The sequence below is a fragment of the Bufo gargarizans genome, chromosome 1 (genome assembly GCF_014858855.1).
Source record: "Bufo gargarizans isolate SCDJY-AF-19 chromosome 1, ASM1485885v1, whole genome shotgun sequence".
Taxonomy (NCBI): Eukaryota; Metazoa; Chordata; class Amphibia; order Anura; family Bufonidae; genus Bufo; species Bufo gargarizans.
Window position 1 is genome coordinate 400447867 of NC_058080.1, and position 16058 is coordinate 400463924.

At 45.7% G+C, this 16058-nt stretch overlaps 1 protein-coding gene across 1 annotated transcript in view; it reads left to right on the forward strand.

Moving 5' to 3' along the window:
- The first annotated feature begins 761 nt into the window (after positions 1-761).
- LOC122931871 (thymic stromal cotransporter homolog) overlaps positions 762-16058 on the forward strand; it is a 46285-nt gene continuing 30988 nt past the window's right edge. Inside the window, exons 1-2 of the mRNA XM_044285927.1 lie at positions 762-2008; positions 2482-2565. Coding sequence (XP_044141862.1) covers positions 967-2008; positions 2482-2565 — 1126 coding nt within the window. The 5' untranslated portion in view covers positions 762-966. The remainder of the gene's footprint in view (positions 2009-2481; positions 2566-16058) is intronic.

Consider the following 16058-nt stretch of genomic DNA (forward strand, 5'->3'; position numbering starts at 1 on the left):
ATTTAGGGACCTACCTGCTCAGACCTTGGTTTTTTAGCATTTATATATTTAAAGAATTTTGGGGGGTTTGTTTTGCTCTCTTTTGCCACCTGCTGTTCGTTTTGTATTTTTTGCTAATTTTATCTCCTTTTTACAGATTTTATGAAGCCCTTTGTAAACTTCAAACTCTACAGCTGACCGCTCAGATTTGTATTCTTTAAATGCCCTTTTTTTTGTCTTTTTTTGCCCTTTTTACAGTAGCTGTAATCCATGGGGGGGGGGGGGGGGGAGAGGGTAATTTTAGCCATTTATACTTGTTACCTAAAGGAATACATTTTTTTGTGCAATTACTCAATGTAGATTTAAAGCTCTCCCATTGATCCTCAGTATAATTATGTGACAGTAGCTGCTCCCAGTCTATGCCCTGAAATGCTGCCCTCAACCCAGGGAAATTAGCCTTTTTAAAATTCAGTGTTTTTGCTCTGCCTGACAGAATTTGCTTCTTATAGTGTAGGGGGAATATAAATATATTGTGGTCATAATTACCTAGTGTTTCTCGAACAGTAACATTTCCAACAAGCTCTGCATCATTAGAAATTACCAGATCCAACAGAGCATATGTTATATGAGTAAAGATTAAGGGTTAATCTCTGAACAGTTTCCTCAATTTTGAAACTCACTGTTCCTGCATTGCTTAAACTGATCTGGAAAGTGCAAACAAAACTTGGTTCCGCCTACATTTTATTAGTTCAGCTGATATAAGGAAGTATCTGCTGCTAGCTTGTCCCTTTTATTACGTGCCAGTTACTTTGGGTATGCCAGTTATCTGGTCGATTTTACGCAGTGTGTGCAATTACAAACTTATCGTCTGAGAGATACAGATGCGGCATAGCTTGTATTCAGGATTTGGATTGTCATCCAGGAAGTTACTTCATTCAAAGCCCATACGCGTTCATCGCCTGGCAGACTGACACAGGTACATAAACCATGCTGCAGGTGAGGACCTGGATTGAGCCAGTAGTTGCTGCAGCTGAGTTGGCCAGCTCTTTCTATGACACCGCACTGCTTTTTGCAGTAAAAAATTACTATAACCAATCTATTGCATCTCTAAATACCTCTGATAGCAACAAACTACAGGTCTACTTATCAAACTTCTTCATCATCCACAACTTCATCTTGAGATTAGCACCTTTGCTTTCTGCCTATATTTTGGCTAAAATTGGTGACCGGCAGAGAAGGAAGGTCACCATATGTGTGCCACTATTTGGGTACCTGCTATCCCGGAGCCTCTTGTTGCCTGTCATCCTTTTGGAGTGGCCTATTGAAGTAATGTTTGGGTCTGCTGCTATAAATGGTATAACAGGATGGTTCACAACCTACTGGGTTGGTGTTATAGCCTTGGCTTCTGAAGGTTCATCAGAACAGAGACGCTCTCTGAAGTTCATCGTCATTGAGCTGGTGTATGGAATAGCTGGCTTTATTGGTAGTTTATCCTCTGGACATATTTTTGTGAGCTGGGAAATGACAAGCCACCAAGGTACAACCTTAGTATTATGCAGCCTTCTGCTTTATGTCTTCTGTTTAGTGTATGCTATTTTTGTATTAAAAGTACCCCAGCATGGAAACCCAGGGGTCAATACAGGAAATCTTCGACGTACCTCCTCTGCAGAGCCTACTGAAAGTTCAAATCTTCTGGGAGAAAGAGGTGAAGAGTCATCATTCTTTGGGACACTACCACAAGGCTTTATCGCACTTTTTTTCACTAGTGCCATATTGTACAATATTGCTGTTGACGGATCTGTTGACGTGCTTTCTTTCTTTTTGCTGAACACACCTTTTAGCTTCAACCCTAAATACATTGGTTATGCTAATGCAGCTGGCTACATGATATTTATCACCAGCTTTTTAGCAGTGTTCATTTTATCCAGGTGGTTTAAGGATGTCACTCTGATTCTTATTGGCATAATATCCTTCTCGGTTGGAGTATTCATTATGGCATTTGTGCGAAAGACATTCTTATATTTTATAGGTAAGTAGAAATGTTATTGTAATTAACACCACCCTTGGGGCACTTCATTTCTCTTATGAGGGGACTGCATGAACAGAGACTTATATCATGTTTTTGAACTTGAAGCTTCAAACAATTAGGAGTTAACAAATAATAATAAGGGTGACACTGAATTTCAGATAACTGGGTCTTTTATAAAAAAAATCAGTAATAATTAATACGTCCAGTGTGTCGTTTGCAGACTTTTTGAAAATAGAGTAAAATAATGAGGCACATCAGGGTTGTAGATTGAAGGTGGCTACCAGGGCATGTGCCCTCAGTGCTGAGCGCCAAAAGGGCAGCCATATGGCACTCTGCCTTGGCATTTAAATAAAGGACTAGTGAAAAAACGAAATCTTTGCCCCAAGTGAATGGTGACCTAAATACAGTTTCAAGGCACATTATTATATTTTTGAACCAGTTGAAAGCTAATTTTCCTTTTTTTTTTTTTTTAGCCCGTGGCGTAATGATGTTTGCACTAATACCAATTCCAACTATAAGGTCTGTCTTATCTAAACATATACAAGTATCATCTTATGGTAAGTAAAAAAACTAATGAGCCTTCTAGAAAACAAACACGTTCAATTCAAGTACATGAAGGAAAACACAAACCTGAATTTTAGTCCAATCTCGATAATGATGCTTTGTACTATATGTCCATCTGCTTGCCTGGCTTCTGAATTTCGATATTCTTTTGCATCTATATGGCAAGGAGAGTATAGATTGGGTGCAGTCCTTCCCAGCTGTATCGGATCGCTACCATGGACTATAAATTGGCACATGCTCATACAAGTGTTGGAAATAGCCCTAGCTCCTCTTACAAAGAACAGCTGAATCCTTTATGTTTGGCATGGCTGCTATGGGTTACCTCTGACCATGTTCAGGTGGTCAGTCCATTTAAGTTGAACTGTTGGATTAATCTAAGACTGGAACCTGCCTAATTATATCATATATCTTGAGTGGGCAGGATGCATTGGACATTGCAGGTGAGCCACAGTGGGGACATCATAGGGGTATTCGGAGACCAAACGACTGATGACCTATCCTCTGGATAGGTCATCAGTATCTGATCGATGGGGGCCTAAAACCCGGGACCCCCATGATCAGCTGTTTGGGAAGGCACCAGCACTCGCAGTAGAGCCACAGCCTTCTTTCCGCTTTCCCTAGGCCATGTGATGTTACGTTCATCAGTCACATGGCCTAGGCGCTGCTTAGCCCTATTGAAGTGAATAGGGCTGAGTTGTGATACCAAGCATAGCCGTTAGGGATGAGCAAATCGATTTCAGATGCTTCATCCGAAGTTAATTTGCATAAAACTTTGTTTAAATACTGTACGGAAAGAGCGCTTCATACAGTATTAGAATGTATTGGCTCAAATGAGCCGCAGTTATTACTTGGCGAAGTCTCGCGCTTGCTCCATACAGTATTTAAATAAAGTTTAATGCGAATCAACATCCGAAATTTATTTGCTCTTCCCTAATAGCCGCTATCAAATGGATAGCACTGTGCTTGGTGAGCAGGGAGAAGGTCATAGAGCCTTCTCAAACAGGTGATCGATGGGGGTCCTGGGTGGCGATCCCCCACCGATCAGATACTGAAGACTCCTGTGGGGCTGTGGTAATGTAGCAGAGTGCACAGAAGCGCTGCTGCTCATTAGCCACACGCCCCACCTTTCCGTCTTCTCTGTACTTTCACTTTGTTCCAGCACACACAGCTGTAGATGTTATAAGCTATGTTATCCGCCGTGTGTAGAATCTTAATCCTTTCAGGCAGAAGCCAGTTTGTTCCAAATGTCGAAGCCCCATTTTTCAAATCTGACATGTGTCACTTTAACTGGTAATAACTTCGAAACGCTTTTACTTATCTAGGACAGTCTGAGATTGTTTTCTCGTGACACATTGGGGGAGATTTATCAAAACTGGTCTAAAGGAAAACTGGCCTAGTTGCCCATAGAAACCGATTACACTTTTCATTTTCCATATTGCTAACCCTTTAGGTGTCCCACAGAAATTAAAGCAAAATGGAGGTGAAATTTAAAGATTTCTGGGGTCATTTATTAAGACTGGCATTTTAGGCCTCTTTCACACTTGCGTTGTCCGGATCCGGCGTGTACTCCACTTGCCGGAATTACACGCCGGATCCAGAAAAACGCAAGTGAACTGAAAGCATTTGAAGACGGATCCGTCTTCAAAATGCTTTCAGTGTTACTATGGCAGCCAGGACGCTATTAAAGTCCTGGTTGCCATAGTAGTAGTGGGGAGCGGGGAGCGGTATACTTACAGTCCGTGCGGCTCCCGGGGCGCTCCAGAATGACATCAGAGCGCCCCATGCGCATGGATGACGTGCCATGCGATCACGCCATCCATGCGCCTGGGGCGCCCTGACGTCACTCTGGAGCGCCCCGGGAGCCGCACGGACGGTAAGTATACTGCTCCCCCGCTCCCCACTACACTTTACCATGGCTGCCGGGACTTTAGCGTCCCAGCAGCCATGGTAACTATTCAGAAAAAGCTAAACGTCGCATCCGGCAATGCGCCGAAACGACGTTTAGCTTAAGGCCGGATCCGGATCAATGCCTTTCAATGGGCATTCATTCCGGATCCGGCCTTGCGGCAAGTGTTCCGGATTTTTGGCCGGAGCAAAAAGCGCAGCATGCTGCGGTATTTTCTCCGGCCAAAAAACATTCCGTTCCGGAACTGAAGACATCCTGATGCATCCTGAACGGATTTCTCTCCATTCAGAATGCATTAGGATAAAACTGATCAGGATTCTTCCGGCATAGAGCCCCGACGACGGAACTCTATGCCGGAAGAAAAGAACGCAAGTGTGAAAGAGCCCTTAGACGCCGGTCTTATTAACCCTGCGCTGCCGCTTGATGCTGTGCGACTTGCTTCAATCTACACCGACTCCCTTCATGGCATAGATTTAAGTAATTTTCTACGCCAAAAACAGGCACAGAAAATGATAAGTGAACGGCATCTGAAATTTGCTGATATGGTTTTTAAGAGCCATAGCTTTTTAGAGGGACAAGTTGTAGTTTTTATTAGTATAATTTTGGGGTACATGTAACTTTTTTGAATGCTTTTTATTTCTTTTTTTTGGGGAGGTGAGGTGGGCAAAAATTGCGATTCTGTCAGTGTTTTTTTTAAATGGTTTTCTCCATGCAGTATATATGACATGATAACTTAATTTTGTCGATATGATTATGGTGATACCTACTTTTATATAGTTTTTTTTTCATCTTTTACTACTCCTGCATCATAAAATATATTTTTTTATTAAAAATAAGTAATATTTGCATCGCTATATACCAACATCCATAACATTTTTCTTTTTCCGCTAATGTAGCTCTCTGAGGGCTTGTTTTTTTGCGGGACGGGTTGTAGTTTTCATTTGTACCATTTTGGGGTACATATGAGTTTTTGATCACTTTTTATTCAATTTCGGATGAGGAGAGTTGACAAAATCAGCAATTCCATCATTGCTTTTAAATTTTTTTTGTTCATGACGTTCACACCACGAGGTATAAATAACATGATACTTTTATAGATCAGGTAATTATGGATGCGGCAAAACCAATTATGTGTAGTTTATTTTTATTTTTATTTTTTTATTATAAATGAGCAGATATGGGGAAAAATATCTATTTATAAATATAAAAGGCCCCTGGTTGCCATGCCAACCACCGGGACTCTGCCTTTGCAACGCTGCAGCCCACTGAGGGAGAGAGGGAGCTCAAATGCCTCTGTTGTGCTGATGCAGCAGAGTGTCAGCTGTATGTTACAGCTGATACCTGCTGCCATCAAGAATATTTTAATGGCACGGGTGGCAGGCAGACTGAGGGGGCTGCAGAGGGCACTCTAATCTTCATGGTTATGAACTGTTGAGATCAGAGCCTTCAAACTGCATTTACAGCCCAAGTACACTCTGACTGGCTAGGCTGTACAGAGAGATCGCTGACAAGGGACCACTCTGATCCCTTGCGAGCTGGTCCTGAGTCTCCTCTGTCCGGGACAAAAGAGACTCCACTGCTGGGACACTATAAAGTAACAGTAACTATATGTCCGTTTGCAGAAACTCACATGCAGTCTGGACATACAGTTACATCTGTATGTGAGGAGGGGTTAATTCATGACAATCAGAACAGGGAGAAGGGCTGAGACAGCTCTTTAGCTCACTGCTCTGAAGTAGCCTGTCCTGCTGTGAGATTAGGACAGGTTTTGTGTGTGATAATATGGCAGAGCCCATTCCTTTGATGATTGCTCCCTAGAAAAAATGAGCCATTATAAATACGGTAATATATGCCATTTGGGAATATTTTATACATAAATATATTATATTAAATATAATAAAGTAATATTTAGGTATTTTCAGTAATTTTAATTAATTCCCAAAGAACCCCTTAGGTTGGTTTCACACAAGCGAGTGTCACGCTCCAGACTCGGAGTGAGTATCCGTCAGCTCCCGTCCTGAACTCTCAGCACTGCCGGGGTCGTATAGCATTATATTGATTTATGATGCAATGTAACCCTTAGGCCTCATGCACACGGACGTTTTTTTTCACGGTCCGCAAAACGGGGTCCGTGGGTCCGTGATCCGTGACCGTTTTTCCGTCCGTGGGTCTTCCTTGATTTTTGGAGGATCCACGGACATGAAAAAAAAGTCATTTTGGTGTCCGCCTGGCCGTGCGGAGCCAAACGGATCCGTCCTGAATTACAATGCAAGTCAATGGGGACGGATCCGTTTGATGTTGACACAATATGGTGCCATTTCAAACGGATCCGTCCCCATTGACTTTCAATGTAAAGTCTGGAGTTCTGTTATACCATCGGATTGGAGTTTTCTCCAATCCGATGGTATATTTTAACTTGTAGCGTCCCCATCACCATGGGAACGCCTCTATGTTAGAATATACTGTCGGATATGAGCTACATCGTGAAACTCATTTCCGACAGTATATTCTAACACAGAGGCGTTCCCATGGTGATGGAGACGCTTCAGGTTAGAATATACAAAAAAACTGTGTACATGACTGTCCCCTGCTGCCTGGCAGGTGCTGCCAGGCAGCAGGGGGCAGACCCCCCCCCCTGTTTTTAACTCATTGGTGGCCAGTGGGCCCCCCCTCCCCTGTTGTTAACTCGTTGGTGGCCAGTGTGCGCACCCCCCTCCCTCCCTCCCTCTATTGTAATAATAGCATTGGGGCCAGTGTGCGCGCCCCCCCAACCCCTTCCCCCCTCCCTCCCTCTATTGTAATAATAGCATTGGGGCCAGTGTGCGCGCCCCCCCAACCCCCCCCCTCCCTCCCTCTATTGTAATAATAGCATTGGGGCCAGTGTGCCCCCCCCCGATCATCGGTGGCAGCGGCAGTAGAAGCATTCATACTTACCTGGCTGCTGCGATCTCTGTGTCCGGCCGGGAGCTCCTCCTACTGGTAAGTGACAGGTCTGTGCGGCGCATTGCTGTCACTTACCAGTAGGAGGAGCTCCCGGCCGGACGCAGACATCGCAGCAGCCAGCAGCCAGGTAAGTATGAAAATCTTCTACTCCGCTGCCACCGATGATCGGGGGGGGGGGGTGTTCTATACCACGATGCGATGTAAAGCAAGTAACGCTGATGCCCAGGTACCAGTGCAGCCCTGGGGTCTGTCTCTGCCGGGGGGGGGGGGGTGAGCGCGCCTCCTGATGCACCTTTACGCTCTGAACCCAGTGAATGGCTAATGTAGCGATGAGTCCCGTCTCGATTATGAAGATATTAAGCCATTGAGTTCAACTGCACACTGGCCCCAATGCTATTATTACAATAGAGGGAGGGAGGGAGGGGGGGGTTGGGGGGGCGCGCGCACACTGGCCCCAATGTATTAAAACAATAGAGGGAGGGAGGGAGGGGGGTGCGCACACTGGCCACCAACGAGTTAACAACAGGGGAGGGGGGGGCCGCACAATGATATTCAAACTGGGGAGGGGGGGGTCTGCCCCCTGCTGCCTGGCAGCCCTGATCTCTTACAGGGGGATATGATAGTACAATTAACCCCTTCAGGTGCCGCACCTGATGGGGTTAATTGTACTATCATATCCCCCTGTAAGAGATCGGGTGCTGCCAGGCAGCAGGGGGCAGTCTTGTACACAGTTTGTAGTGTATTCTAACTAGAAGCGTCCCATCACCATGGGAACGCCTCTGTGTTAGAATATACTGTCGGATCTGAGTTTTCACGAAGTGAAAACTCAGCTCTGAAAAAGCTTTTATGCAGACGGATCTTCGGATCCGTCTGTATGAAACTAAAACCTACGGCCACGGATCACGGACACGGATGCCAATCTTGTGTGCATCCGTGTTCTTTCACGGACCCATTGACTTGAATGGGCCCGTGAACCGTTGGCCGTGAAAAAAATAGGACAGGTCATATTTTTTTCACGGCCAGGAAACACGGCTCACGGATGCGGCTGCCAAACGGTGCATTTTCCGATTTTTCCACGGACCCATTGAAAGTCAATGGGTCCGTGAAAAAAAACGGAAAACGGCACAACGGCCACGGATGCACACAACGGTCGTGTGCATGAGGCCTTAGGCCTTTTTTCACACTTTCAGGGTACGTTCAGTGAAACTCGCACCATTTGGCAAGCAAGTTCAGTCAGTTTGTCTGCATTTGCATTCAGTGTTTAATTTTTTTTCCACGCGGGTGCAATCTAAACTAAAGGTTTACAAACAACATCTCCTAGCGATCAGTGAAAAACTCATTGCACCCGGACTGAAGCCCCATTCACTTCGATGGGGTCAGGGCTGCGTGAAAAACGCAGAATATAGAACATTCAGCGATTCTCACGCAATGCAGAACTGATGTGTAAAAAAAAGCTCATGTACACAGACCCATTGAAATGAATGGGTCAGGATTCAGTGCGAGTGCTATGCGTTCACGTCACGCATCGCACCCTTGTGGAAAACTCGCTCATGTGAAAGGGGCCATACAGTTCTGGAATGTATTGTATAACACTGACATAATGCTAATGCATAAGTAGTTCAGATGTTTTACATACTGCCATGTTCTTTTTAGAAAGAAGAGGCTTTCTTTTGGCAACTTCTAATTGTATGTTTAACATGCTGAGGCCTATAGAGTCTAAGGCTACTTTCACACTAGCGTTTTTGCTGGATCCATTACTGATAATACAACCGTCTGCATCCATTATGAACGAATCCGGTTGTATTATCTTTAACATAGCCAAAACAGATCCGTCATTAACTCCATTGAAAGTCAATGGAGACGGATCCGTTTTCTATTGTGGCAGATTGTGGCAGAGAAAACGGATCCGTCCCAATTGACCCATTGGGGGTCATGCCGGATCCGTCTTGCTCCGCATCCCAGGACGGAAAGCAAACTACAACATGTTGCGCATTTTGGAGCATTCTGTTCTGATCAGTTATGTTTTGTCCTCATTGACAATGAATGGGGACGAAACTGAAGCGTTTTTTTCATGGACGGATCCGTTCAGATAATACAACCGTCTGTATCCGTTCAGAACGGATCCGTTTGTATTATCTTTAACATACCCAAGACGGATCCGTCTTGAACACCATTGAAAGGCAATGAAGGACGGATCCGTTTTCTATTGTGCCAGATTGTGTCAGTGAAAACGGATCCGTACCCATTGACATACATTGGGGGTCATGCTGGATCCGCATCCCAGGACGGCAAGCAGCGTTTTGGTGTCCGCCTCCAAAGCGAAATGGAGACTGAACTGATGCAAACTGATGCATTCTGAGCGGATCCTTTTCCATTCAGAACGCATTAGAATGCAAACTGATCCGTTTTGGACCGCTTGTGAGAGCCCGAACGGATCTCACAAACGGAACACCAAAACGCGAGTGTGAAAGTAGACTTGAGTAGACTGAGTTTTTGCAGTTTCTCTGATCATTGCACTGTCTGACCATAGTGTGAATTTGCTGAATCGTCCACTACTGAGAAGGTTATAAGCTGTCTTGGATGTTTTTCACTTGTGAATAATCTTTTTCGGTGCAGAATGATTTAAAGGGGTTCTGCACTTTGTTTAAACTGATGATCTATTCTCTGGATAGATCATCAGCTTCTAATCGGCGAGAGTCTGACACCTGGGACCCCCGCCGATCAGCTGTTTTAGAAGGCAGCGGCACTCCAGCAGCGCCGCGGCCTTCTCACTGTTTACCGCTGGCCCAGTGACGTCACGACTTGTATCAACTGGCCTAGGCAGGGCTAAGCTCCGTTCACTTGAATGGAACTTAGCCGTACCCAGGCCAGTGATACTAGTCGTGACGTCACTGGGCAAGCGGTAAACAGCTAGAAGGCCGCGGCGCTGCTGGAGCACCGCTGCCTTCTAAAACAGCTGATCGGCAGGGGTCCTGGGTGTCGGACTCCCGCCGATCAGAAGCTGATGATCTATCCAGAGAATAGATCATCAGTTTAAACAAAGTGCAGAACCCCTTTAAATTTGCTTCTCTAAGATCACTGCTGATGTCTTTCCTCCTAAGCATTGAGGGGCCAAAACTAACCAAATAACTCAAGTGTGAACTCAGCCTTACAGGTCAATGTTAGTCCCAGGTATAAAGAACCGTGCAGAGGCCCAAGATCCTACTATAGCGTGAAAGAGCGCACTCCTTTTACACCAATTCACTGATTCCACACAGATTTCTACAGAACCTGTTTTATTAAACGCTTATAGAAGTAGAGCCCCCACGACAGAGTGGAGAGGGTGTCAGCAGTAAGTTTGTGTTGACATCACTGAATATTTTGCCCTTCCTCTGATTCGTCAGAACAATAACCCCCAAAAAACGGATCCTGTCTGTGGAGCATCTGCCTTCACTCGGTCAGCATTTGGTCAGTAATCCATCAGTACTGCTAAAGCCCCCCAAAAAAAGGAGTGGATCCAAAACAGAGATGACACTTGAAAAGAATATTTGCATGTCTTCTTTGTTTTGTACCTACTCCTGCTTTTGGCTACCAAATCATAATCTAATTCTGATGGAAAATAGGAACCATGTCATGCAGGCCTTACAGCGGTTACATAGATAGGATCCATTGTGCGTCTCATTTTTCCTTCCTTCTGATAGATCAGAAGGGTCAAATAAATGATATCGTCAGCAAGGCCGAAAGGCAAAATAGTGGCCCAGTCATGAAGTGGGGAGGGTGGGAACAGCATGAGGAGACCACAGAGTGGCCCAATAACAGAGTCTGGAGGTGGCATCAGCATCAGGAGGAGGCCACAGAGTGGCACAATGACAGAGTGTGGAGGTGGCAGCAGCATCAGGAGGCTACAGAGTGGCACAATAACAGTGTGGAGGTGGCAGCAGCAGTATCAGGAGGCCACAGAGTGGCACAATGACAAAGTGTGGAGGTGGCAGCAGCAGCATCAAGAGACCTGAGTGGTGAGGTGGTAGCAGCATCAGGAGACCACAGAGTGACCCGTTGACAGAGTGGGGAGGTGGGTGGCAATACCAGGACCAGCTGAAGATGGTGGGTGAAAGAAGGAGCACTTGGCATCAGATGTGCGGCATCAGGCGGGTGGCAGCATCAGAATAGTAGCTGAGGCAGGTAGCCAGAAGAAAGAGGTCTCTTTTGTCAAAATGTTGGTGTGGCACCATGGATGATCTAGTCTGATGCATCAGACATTGGTGGGTGGAAATCCTGGCTGATCCACGCCTGATTCATCTTGACAAAGGTCAGTCTCTCCACATTTTGGGTGGACAGGCGAGTTCTTCTTGGGCTAACTATGGCCCCTGCCACACTAAACACCTGCTCTGATGCCACACTACTAGACAGGCAAGACAGGTTTTCCATGGCAAACTCTGCCAATTGCGGCCACAAATCCAGTTTGGCTGCCCAGTAGTCCAGCGGATCTTAAGTGTGGGGTGTCAGGGTGCTGTCCATGTATGCCACCACCTGCTGTTCGGATCCTGCTCCAGGTCTAGCTGCTGCTGGCGAGTAGTTTCTTCACTAGGCAGGTGAAGAAAGCTGCTCATCAGCGACTCTAGACTCAAGTTGCTGCAGATGGAGCTGGAACTGAGGGCCCCCCGGTCAGACCTGCTAGAGGATAGACGTTGGCGCAGATAGGCAGCGGACAATTGATTACATAGGATGTCTCTATAGTAGTTTGTAACACCCCAGAGTGGTGTTACCACTCCTTCACCTTGCTACTGTCTATATTGGTCTAACCTCATGTCATCTTGTGTATTTATTCCAGGTTCACCACAATGTGCATTCCTAATGATGTTTGTAACTGTTATGTTTATTACATGTAATATGCCTGGTTCACCTGGTTCTACATGTACTTAGGTAGAATGGAGCTTTCCATTCCTTTCTAACCTCCCTCTGGAGAAGAGTGGGCGAGTACCACTTCCTCCAGGAAGAGTGGGGACCAGTGAGAGGTAGTCTAGCTTATCCCCTGTATGGGGACAGGTGTGCAGGGCATGTCTCTGCTGGATGTGCCCAAGCCAGCCAGAGCATCCTCAGCTCTGCTGGCCATGGAGGCCGAAGCTTAGAGCCTCAGGAGCCAGGAGGAAAGTGCCCTGGCCTAATCTAGAGACAGACCATACAAAGAGAAGTGCAGCATACAAGAAGAAGCAAAGTCATACAGTCAGCCTGTCAGTACAGCAGAGCCAGAGAGAAACGGATGTAGAACAGTCTAGTTTGCCTGCCAGTTTTGATGCGAAAGCCTGCTGGAACCAAGACACGTTTTGGAGAGAGACAAAGCGCTTATGGGTAACTGATACCTGAGTATTAGTTTCCTATTTAATGGACTGGTTACTATGGAGACCGACGCCTATAAAACCTCAGGTAGTAAGAACTACACTTATCCCTGATGAGGGAATACGAGCATTCCGGAATGCGTTGGAGGAAGTGTGTACTCAGGAGGCATCCGTAGATATAAGTGTGTGACGTCAAACTGAAGGCCTGTTCTCCTGGAAACTACAGTGCGACTTCCCCTCGTGTGCGCGAGCTACCGGCCAGAGCCACGCGCTGGAGAAGGAGGAGGCTGAAGATAGCGCCATCCTTTACAGCGATAGTGAAAGCGAAAGCAATCTGGACAGGATTTACCTTACATTGCAAACGGCAAGTACTGATTGTGTTCTCTCTATATATTGGCCGGATCTATTTATAGTCAGCGTGGGTTCTGCTCTTTTAACTATCCTTTTTGGAGAACATTTATGCAAAGTAAAGCTGCTGTTCAACTAGATACAAGGTCTGGACTCAATCTTTCTTTCATATCACTCAATTATTCCCCCTATTTATTTCTTCGGAGCCAACGCCTGGGGTCCAGCCATATCCAGGTAGGAGCACGACGACACACATAAAGAAACATTTGGGCTGCACCATTACACCACTCGGCATTTCCTACACCTGGGATGCGTTATATAGAGGGCCCTAGGGGGAGGCGCCCGTTGCAAGTTCAGTTTGTCCTCCCTCTCAGTGGGTGTAAAAAAAAGCCCCCGTTTTGGACCTGTAGCAAGGGTCCAACAAGGTAGAGAGCCAGAAGTTATCCCTCTGCTTAATGCTGACAATTCGGCTGCCACTACACAAGCATGCATTGGGCCATTTGTGTAAGTGACTCGGAGGGACTCCCTGCCTCCATCTCCACTGCATACTGCCACAGTGTTTCTGGGTCCTCTGCCTCATCTTCCTCATCGCCCTGTAGCTCTTCTGGCTGCTCCTGCTCCTCCTATCCTGTCACCTGTGTAGAAAAACCACCTATTTCGCTATACATTGCTTGTGCTCCAATGTCCTCCTCCTCCTCCTCCAGTTCAGCCCCCACAGGGCTCATATGGCCGTGAGATATAGGCACCATGTCTCCAGTCCCCTGACCAGCCAGATTTACCACCATCTGTTCCAGGACATGAAGCTGTTCTGTCCCCACATGAAGGCGAATGAAGGTATAACTGATAATGACTGTAACTTTCCTACCTTCATATCCAAGCAGTGGAGCAGACCGGACCGGCAGATGCTCAGGTTAGATGGAACCAAACGTAGACACGGGAATGCAAAGAACGTGGGTTTATTTGATCCAAAGAGCGACATATGATGATACAATACTGTAATGTAGTAGTGGTATTGATGCTGTCCTGTAGGTGTCTTTACTGAGGCAAACTGCTGGTCAAAAACTGATGCCGTCACAAGCCCAAGGTGTTTGTATATCCAGTCACACACCTATGCAGCACTGAAAAAATGGCTGCAGGAAGTGACATGGACTGAGGCAGCTAAAACCACGCCCAGCAGAGAAAAAACTGTGCTAGCAAGAGCAGAGGCGTGCAGCATACAATTCTGGCCAGCAGATGGCGGCAACAGAACAATACATAGAAACAACATGGTAAAAGAAGAATTAATAATGCAGTGTACAAATAAATATGAGGAGAACAGCACACTCCCCGTCTGAAATTCCCATTGGGGATTTCACTATGTCTAGTGTCCATAAAATATAGAACAAACCTGTAACAAAGAACATGTTAGAATGCAATAAAACATAACAAGATAGTAGTTTTCCGATTTGGAGTGGAGAAGATCCACGAAATTCAAGGTCAGTCCTGTTCACCCTGCAGGGACGTTCTCGTTAGGTAGTATCAAAATTAGTTTGTTAATTGGCCTTGCGAAAGTTTTAAGCTCACCCTTTCTGAAGCTCTTCATCTCCACCTTCTGGACATTGCCATCCTTGCTAGAAAAAATTAGTCCCATAGGCCAGTCAATCCTTTCAGTTTGTTGCTCTTTCATCAACACGAGGTCTCTTTCTTTCAAGTTTGGTTTGTGGTGTTGCCATTTTCTTCTTCCTTGAAGAATATTGAGATACTCATTTCGCCACCTGTTCCAGAACTAATCCGCTAGGTATTGTACACGTTTCCAGTGTTTTTGGTAGATATTCGCATGAGTAAATTTTCCACTAGGTATTAGCGTATTCTAATTTTCTGGGGTAAGTAGAATAACCGAAGTCAGTATAGCTGGTGTTTCAGGATCCATAGACACTGGCACAAGGGGTCTTGAATTGATTATGGCCGAAACTTCAGCGAGAAGGGTTACTAGAGTCTCATGTGTGAGTCTTGAAGAGTTTACATCTATCAACATAGAATTCAAGATGTTGCGTGAGATCCTGATCATTCTCTCCCAGGAGCCCCCCATGTGGGAACTATGAGGAGGATTGAAACTCCAGGTGCAACCCTTTTTCGCCAACTGATCTTGAATGGACTTGATGTCGATGTTCAGTTCTCTACAGGCTCTGATGAAGTTGCTTCCACGGTCAGACCTCAACTGTTTTACTGGTCCTCTGATTGTGTAGAATCGTCTTAAGGCATTAATAAGGCTGGATGTCTCCATAGATTCTATTACCTCTATGAGAACGGCTCGCACACTCAAGTAAATAGTACAGCCCAACGCTTACTGTTTATGTGACCGCCGCAGGTCCTGCGTGCGAACACTATCCATGGCCCAAAGACGTCTAGGCCAATGTAGGTGAAAGGCGGCTCTGTACATAGTCAATCCGCAGGCAAGTCAGCCATTTGTTGGTGTAGTTGTTTTCCTCTCGCTTTGCGACAGTGCACACAGTCATTCAGTATTTGGGCCACACGTTTTTTCATACCTATAATCCAAAGGCCTGCAAACCGTAACACCAGTGATTTGCCTGCCCTGGTGTTCAGCCTTTTTGTGGTAGTGTCGGATCAGCAAGACGGTGATATGATTTTTGCTGGGAATGACGAGAGGATTTTGTTCCGCAACTCCTAGGTGGGCTTGATTCAAAGGACCACCAACTCTGAGCAAGCCAAAACTGTCAATAACTGGATTTAAGTTGGCAAGAAGGCTTTTTATTGGCATCTGCCGTTTGTTGTACAAGCACTTTCATTCTATGTTGAATTCTCCCTATAACGCAGTTTTCCAAAGGCCGTAAGTTGCCATGGCAGGTGAAGGGCTGTTTCCAAATATATGTACCCTCATTTGATACGCCACCATCTGTGCTTTGGTGTCATTGTTCTTGTACCACAGAAATTTTAGGAAATTTCGGTGGTCCTCTCTAAATACGAAACAGTGGAA